Below are 9306 nucleotides of genomic sequence, written 5' to 3'. Positions count from 1 at the left end.
AATATATATATATATATATATATAATAAATATATACATATATATATATATATATATATATATATATATATATATATATATAATTAGTTTCAAGTTAATAAAAAATATAGGTTCGTTAAAAAATTTATATACATAAAAGATATATATTTTTTATTTCTTTTTTCTGTTTTTAATAATTCTCTTTAAAAAGTTATATTTTTTTCTTTAATATTATATTTATTTTGCGTTCTGTAAACTGGCTTGGAATCTAACAATTTTTGCCAACATGTCCTTGTAGTATCCACATTTTCTATGTGTTACCTGTAAAGAAATAAAAAAAAAAAAAAAAAAAAAAAAATATAATGAAATAACATAATAATGGATATTTATAGACTTCATGAATTAATTATGCAATAAAATTTTATTTTATATATTTAAAAAATAATATGAATTTATAAATGTATAAATAATATAAATATATACATATATATATTTATATATATTATATATTGTATAATTTTCATTTTCTTAATTATCTTACGTAATCATATATTTGTAAGGCAAGAAATATAGCTATAATATATGTGAATAAGTTTAAACCAAATTCAACCAACTCCTTGTTTTCAATTCCTAAATAATTACTTATTTTATTTACCATGTTATTATTTTGATTTTTGTGGAGTTGCATATATGGTGTTCTTCCTTGGGGTCCATGATGACGATAGGGACCAGATTGGCTTGGGTTTCTTGTTGGGTTGAATTTCTTTTCTTGGGTATTGGCGGCAGTGGCGGCTCCTTCTTCGTTTTGTTGTTTTTGTGGTTGACTCATTTTCAAGTTAGAGTATATATATTATAAATATATAATTATAAATAAATTATACTAAAAAGATTGTTAAAGGGAAAATAGTAAAATAATAATATAATAAAAAAAAAAAAAAAAAAATGAAATTTATTTTTTAAAATTTACAAATCATAAAAATTATTCTTAATTAAAAATAATATATATATTATATATATATATTTATATACATATATATTTTATTTATTTAAAATAATATATAAATTAAAAGAAAAATTTTGTTTGGGGGAATTTTTACTTTTTTTAAAATTTTTCAAATGGAAAATCATCCAATAAGAATTCAAAAAAAATAAAAAAATTGAAAAGGAGAAAATAACAAACTTTTATAAAAATAAAAATTATTTTTTCATACAAAATTCAATAAGAAATAAAATATTGAATAAAGAAAAAAAAAAAAAAAAAACATCACAAAAACTAATGGAAAATTATAATATTATTCATAAAAAAAAAATTTTAATTTATTTATATATATATATAACATATATAATAATATTATATATTATTTATTTTATATAAAAAATTAAAATAATTTTTTTTTTTTTTTTTTTAATAATGGATAATATAAAAAATAAATATTATTTTTTTTATTAAATATATTTAATAATAAAAATACAAAAAAAGCAATTAATATGATTATTTTTTCTTATAATAAGCAATAAATTTTATTTAACTTTATATGTATATATATATATATAAGGTTAAAAAAGAAAAAAAAACAATTATTATTTTATTTCAATCATAATTTTTAAATATATTTTATGGATATATTAAGAAATATATATATATGTACAATATAAATATATATTTTCATGTTATTGGAACCTTATTTATTTTATTTTTTTTATATGTATATTCTTGGTAAATAATGAATTTGTTTTTGAAAGAAAATAAATATTTTTATTTTGTAACGAAAATTATACGTCGTTTTTTTTTCCTTTTTTATTTCTTATCTACGCATATTTCCCTTATATTTCTTTAAAACATGTACTGTACACATAGTATTATTATCATGCATTATATAAAAAATTATTTTAAGGATAGATAAATGTAAAATTAAATAATATGAAAAGTATGAACTATTATATATATTATCTACGTAAATTAATAAATTATTTTTTTACCCGGTAAATTTCTTGGTTTTTTTTTTTTTTTATTCTACCATTTTTCTTTTTTCAAATATTTTATATATATAAAAATACAGAAACTTTATGTTTTTATTATTATAATATTATATTTATATAATATATTTTCTTTTATTTTTTTAAATCTTTTAATTTTTATAAAAAAATATATTTTTTTCTAAAAAGAAACATTGTCAAAATTTTGTTCCCAAAACAAATTTCAGTGTTATATATATATAAATATAAAAACTTACAAGTAATTATATTAATATATTATTATATATATTATATGTATTTAGAAGTATTTTATATATATATATTTTTGTATATAGTATTATTAAAAGAAAAAAGAAAATTTCACATGCATGTATAGAAAAAATAAAACAATAATATCTTGCTTTTTATGAGAATATAACAATAAATACATATTTTTTATGAAAATAAACACACGATTTATTATATATATATATATATATATAAATATATATATATGAATATATAATATAATGGAACATAAAATTAATAACAAAAAGAAAATTTAAAACCTTGTTTTATATTTATTTATAATTCTAAATTTATAATGACCAACAAAGAAAGAAAAACCAAAAAAGTACACTGGTATAATTTTTTTTTTTTTCTTTGTTTGGTCCTACTTTTTTTTTGTACGACCATCAAATTTACTTTACCCTTATATTACTATTTATTGAAAATTGTTATAAAAAGATCCTTTATTTATTTATTTATTTATGTATTTATTTATTTTTTTTTTTTCTTGTTTTAAATTATTTCCAGTTTATGTTTTTTTATTTTTTTCATTTTCCTATTTGTGAGAATTGTATATACAATAAATTTACATATGCGCATATGTATTTATATATATAATTATATAAAATATTATTGTATATTTAGAATTATAGTTGTTATATCAAAAAAGAAAAAAAAGGAATAATATTATAAACATGATAAAAAAATACTTTTGAAAAATATAATATATATGTAAATGTGATTAGCAAAGAAAATTTAGTTTATTTTATAAATAAACAAGAAATATGAAAATTAATATGATATTATATATTATTTATTGTGATATTATTATTTTCATATTATTTTAGTAGTTTTTTTTTTTTTAATATATATATAAAAAAAAAAAAGTAATGCTATTTATAATTATTTCTTTATATATATTAAAAATTAATTTTTTATCTGATTTCATTATTACAAAAAAGAAAAAAAAAAAAAAAAATATATATATATATATATATTAAGATATTATTAAATAAATTTTTTTTTTTTTTTTTTTTTTTTTTTTATTCCATGAAATATGATATATATGATATATATAATATATGTTTATATTTATATGTTTTTATTCTTAAAAATACAATTAAACATTCTTAAGAATACATTTTATATTAAAGTATAAATAAGGTAATTATTATATGTATTTTTGTTTTTTTTTAAATAAAAAGAATAATTCAAATGTTTTTATATATTGTGTCCAAATGGGTTTTCATAAAAAAAAAAAAAAAAAAGAATATATAACAGTAAATTATACACATATAAAACAATATACACTAATGAAATTTATACAAATGAGGAGAAAAAAAAAAAAAAAATTTATATACATATATATATATATATATATATATTATATATATATATATATATATATATATATACATATACAAAGGTGTATAAGAATAATAAATTATTACATAAACATAGTATAAGAATAAATTTGTAAAAGGCATATATATATATATATATATATATTTATTTATTTATTTAGTACATAAAAACTACATAGAGTATTTAATTAATTAACATATATAAAGCAAAAGCTAAAATTAATTTTCCTACATATTTATATATTACTTCACTCCAATTAAAAGCAATATATATAACCACTATAAATTTAATTATATTATACATATTTTTTAAATTGTTTAAATGTGTTATTTGATTCCTAGGATTATTTTTTTTTTCAATACATGTACTTATATCTGAATGTATTTTACGAACAGTTTCTAAATCTAACTTGTCTAAATAAGCGTTAATCATTGATTTTATATTTTCTTTTTCTTCTGAATAATCACAGGAATCTTTATTTAGTTCATCATCAGAAGTTGTTTCATTATAATTGTTAGCAAAGACATATTGGTTTGTATTATTATTATTATTATCTGTTGATATTGTATTTGTATTATTATTATCGTTTGATATTGTTTTTGTATTATTATTATCTGTTGATATTGTTTTTGTATTATTATTATCGTTTGATATTGTTTTTGTATTATTATTATCTGTTGCTTTTGTATTTGTATTATTATTATTATCTGTTGATGTTGTTTTTGTATTATTATTATCTGGTGATATTATTTTTGTATTATTATTATCTGTTGCTTTTGTATTTGTATTATTATTATTATCTGTTGCTTTTGTATCTGCATTATCATTATCTGTTGATATTGTATCTGTATTATTATTATCTGTTAATATTATATCTGTATTATTATCATTATCTGTTAATATTGTATCTGCATTATCATTATCTGTTGATATTGTATTTGTTTTACTATTATCTGTTGATATTACATTTGTTTTACTATTATCTGTTGATATTACATTTGTATTAGTATTATCCGTGGTTGTTGTAATATTATTATTGTCTGTTGCTTTTATGTCTGTGTTCTTATTATCTGTTTCCTTTGTGCCTGTGTTATAATTATCTGTCGATTTTATATCTGTGTTATTATTATCAATGGGTTTTGTATTTATATTATTATTATCGGTTGATACTGTAGTTGTATTAGTACTTGTTGTTAAATTTTGTGTTGTGTTTATATTATCAGTCAACTTTTTAGTTGTAGAAGTATTATCGGTTAAATTTGTATTAGTATTACTATTATCTGTTGAATTTGTATTTGTGTTAATATTATTATTATGTTCTGTCGTGGATGTATTTGTGGTTGTATTGTTATTTCCTGTTAATATTTGATTTGTAATAACATTTTCGGTTACTTTTTTGGTAGCACTAGTATTTTCTGTTGAATTTGTATTTGTGTTAATATTATTATTATGTTCTGTCGTGGATGTATTTGTGGTTGTATTGTTATTTCCTGTTAATATTTGATTTGTAATAACATTTTCGGTTACTTTTTTGGTAGCACTAGTATTTTCTGTTGAATTTGTATTTATAGTTGTACTATTGTTTCCTGTTAATTTAATATTTGTTTTATTATTATCTGTTACTTTTGTAGTGCTTGTAGTTGTACTGTTATTTGCTGCTAACCTTGTATTTGTATATGTACTACTACTTTCTGGTATATTATTATTTGTATTGGTATTTTCTGAATTATACTTTGTATTTACATTTGTTCCGGATTTTTTACTATTTACTAATTTTAAAGCTGCACTATATCCCCCACCAAGAAAGTTCGATTGATATTCTGATAAAAATCTGTTATGCTTTATAACGTATGTTGATAAGTTGTTGTTATTATAATAAAAATTACATTTTAAATTCTAAAAAGTAATATTAAAAAAAAAAAAAAAATATAAATAATTATATATTAAATATGTATTGGAAAAATAAAAAGATACATATATATATATATATATATATATATATATATAATTAAAATTATTTGCATATATATCATTTTTAAATTTTAATTTTCAATTTTTAATTCTAATTCTTTTTATCTTACTTTATTAGAATATAACAGTGTTGTCCAGATTGAGAGAGTAAATATGGCTGTCCTATAAAAAATATGTATCATTATTTTTTGTATGCTTTTTTAAGTTTTTTCTGGTGGTATAAAGATTTTCTTATGTAAATTATTTTCTTTTTATATTATCTATATGTATACATATATATATACATATATATATATGCATATAGATATTTTAAGTTGTATATTTATATTATAATATTGTTATGGTAACGTGTACAATTTAAATATATTTTAAGGCACCTATTTTTTTTTTTTTTTTTTTTTTTTTTTTTTTTTTTTTTTTAATCTATAATTATATTTATTTATGGTTAATTAAAAATAAAAGAAATAATGAAATATATTTATGTAAAAAAAAGAAAAAAAATTATATACATATATATATTATATATAAATTTATTTTTAAATTTTAACAAAATCAATATTTTATTTATAATATGTTATATGATTTTAGAAGTAATACTAATGAAACATTTTATTATTATATATATATTTATAAGTTTCATATATATATGTAAAATACTTTTTTTTTTTTTTTTTTTTTTTTGTATAATAATTATGAAAAAATATCCCTTTGGTTTAAGAAAATGTATCCTACAAATTTATATATAAATATATATATAATTTGTTTTTTACTTTCCTAAAATAATAAATCTTCAATATGGTAACAAAAAGAAAAAAATATATATATTGGTAGTGGGAAAAAAAATACTTTATCTATATAAATATATTATAATATATATATATATATATATTATATTTTTATATGTTAACCCTATAAATATGAACGGTTGTAGGTATTTATAGCCTTATAATATATATAAAATGTAGGAGGAAAAAGAATAAAATAAATTGAATACCATTATTAAATTTTGTTATATATATTATAAATCTTATATAGATTTGAAAATTCATATTTTTAAAAACTGACAAATATAATTATATATATATATATATATATATATATATATATTATATGTATTTATATTTTTTTTGTATTTTTTTTTATTTCATTGGTATCTTTTATAAAGTTGATCTTTTTGGTATAATATATATATATATATATATATATATATTTATATATTTGTTTAATAATTATTTTTTAAAATCAGTATAAAATATTTCTATATTTTACTTTTTATTATATATAAAATATGTTTTAAAATATATTCTTTATATTTATATAAGAGATTTCATTATTTATATCCTATAAATTAGGAATAGCATATAATAATAAATTTTAAAAAGTTATTATGACAAAATTATTTATTATTTATTATTTTTACATATTTATATTTATTTATTTAAGCAAAACAATATATAATTTTTAAAGTGCTACCAATATTTATTTTTTGTTAGAATATATTTATATTTTTTTATATTGTTAAAAGGAAAAAATAATAAAATAAAGTTGTATATTTTAATATATATATATATATATATATATATATATATGTCTTTGAGATATATGATTCTTTTTTGTTATAATTCTTTTTTGTTCTGTTTTCTCATTCACAAAATTATGATATTTATTTTTATATATTAATGAATTGGAAAAAATTGACATGAATGTTTTTTTTTTTAAAGCCAACGATTAAAAATAAGGAAATTTTTTTGTAAAATAAGAATAATATAAATAACAAATATATAGAATATAACAAAAAAAAAAAAAAAAAAAAAAAAAGGAGAAAAAAAAAAAAAATATTGTGTTGATATATATTCTCCTATTTCAATAAATTAATCATATATTATAAGGAAATATATATATGATTATTATTACGTAATAATATAAAGTGTGGTATAATATAAAAATAGTAAATAAATAAATAAATATATGCATACATTAAATTATATATTCATCACATTTGTGTTTCCACATACATATATATATATATGTATGTATATATATTTTTTTTATTTATATAAATTTTTTTTTTACACAAGTTATGAAATAATATTATAGGATTATATTTTTTAAAATAAATTGTCCATTTTAATGTTTTTCCCTTTTTTGTTATTTATATAAAATATAAGAGCATATATTATGATAACTCACATTTTAATAAAATATAGAGTGTTTTATAAAACTATACACAATATTATATATATATATATATATATTATACATTTATTCAAATTTTCATTATATGATATTATTGAATATAAAAATAAAAGAATTATATTTATAATATAATTCTTTATTAATTGAATTATTAATACTTTTATTGTGTTTTTTTTTTTTTTTATTATTTATATTATATTATTTTATTTTATTTTATTTTAATTTACTTTATTTTATTTTTTTATTTTTTTATTTTTTTATTTTTTATTTTTTTTGTAATTTAAAATTAATTTATATTATATATATTAAAAACAAAGAGAAATGTTACAAATGTTCTCTATATAGTTTATATGTACATTATTTATATACCTAATTATGAATTGCTGGCTATAAAAAATAGCTGAAAAAAATATTATTCCCATACAATACAAAAAAATAAAAAAAGAGAAAAAAAAAAAAATGAAAATATACAAAATTTAGAATAGAATATATAATATTTTTGAAATTTTGCACAAAAAGAGAAAAAAATTTATATTAATATTTTAATTTGTATTATATAATCATATATTTTATATATTTATATGTAAATAAAATAATATATAAAACAACACAGTAAGCTAATTAATAATATAATATTAATTCATTAAGATAAATGTAGATAAAATAATATAAAAAAAAAAATTTGCATGTATATGTAAAACACAACTATAAATATAATATTTTATTATATTATGTATATATATATAATATATAATTATAATTATGTATTTATTTTTTTTTTTTTAATATTTTTTTGTAGTGTATATTATTATGAGAAAAAATTAGAAATTCCCACAAATTTATGTAATTCTATTATTATTATATATAATGTATATGTATATATATAATATAATACAATATAATTTTTTTTTCTTTTTTTTTTTTTTTAAAATATTTTGAATTTTAAATAATAAAAAAAGAGAAATAATAAAATAATAACAGTAATTATTAAAAAAAATATTATCGGGGGTCCTGTATATTTTTATGTAATAATATAAATGAATTAGGAATAATTAATTTTTATTAATTTCTTTAGTAATTTTAGAGTGTATATTATATATATATATATATATATATATATATATATATATATACATATATGTAGAATTAGAAAGATATAATAATAAATTTTAAATTAAAAATTCTTAATACATGATTTAAATTAATTAAAATCCTATACTTTTTAAAAAGACCCTTCAAAAAAAAAAAAAAAAAAAATAATAATAAATAATAAGATATATACATATATTATTATATATTTATATATACTAAACAATATTTTGTATTATTTTTACAATTTTATACACATTTTTTTTTTTTGTTTAATTTAAATGATTTAAAAAAAAAAAAAAAAAGAAGAAAAAGAAAGGAAAAGAAATTAGATTATATATAATGATTTATTATAAAATGGAAATATATTTTGTAGAAACGATCAGGTGTTAACTTTTTTTGAAGTTGAATATAAAAAAAAAAAAAAAAAAAAAAAAAAAAGTATGTATATATTTATATATAT

At 14.7% G+C, this 9306-nt stretch overlaps 2 protein-coding genes across 2 annotated transcripts; both read right to left on the bottom strand.

The window, feature by feature from the left end:
- Nucleotides 1-215: 215 nt before the first annotated feature.
- On the bottom strand, nt 216-807 carry PF3D7_0702400 (small exported membrane protein 1; the record flags this gene model as incomplete). The annotated part of the gene is made up of 2 exons (XM_001348923.1): nt 216-299; nt 520-807. The coding sequence occupies 2 exons, from the start codon at nt 805-807 to the stop codon at nt 216-218; spliced, it is 372 nt and encodes a 123-aa protein (XP_001348959.1).
- Nucleotides 808-3770: 2963 nt separating this feature from the next.
- PF3D7_0702300 (sporozoite threonine and asparagine-rich protein) lies at nt 3771-5740 on the bottom strand (the record flags this gene model as incomplete). The annotated part of the gene is made up of 2 exons (XM_001348922.1): nt 3771-5483; nt 5669-5740. 2 exons carry the CDS (start codon nt 5738-5740, stop codon nt 3771-3773), a joined length of 1785 nt encoding a protein of 594 aa, XP_001348958.1.
- Nucleotides 5741-9306: the final 3566 nt, after the last annotated feature.

The sequence above is a fragment of the Plasmodium falciparum genome, assembly GCF_000002765.6.
Source record: "Plasmodium falciparum 3D7 genome assembly, chromosome: 7".
Taxonomy (NCBI): Eukaryota; Apicomplexa; class Aconoidasida; order Haemosporida; family Plasmodiidae; genus Plasmodium; species Plasmodium falciparum.
This window is presented reverse-complemented; position numbering and strand designations above follow the sequence as displayed.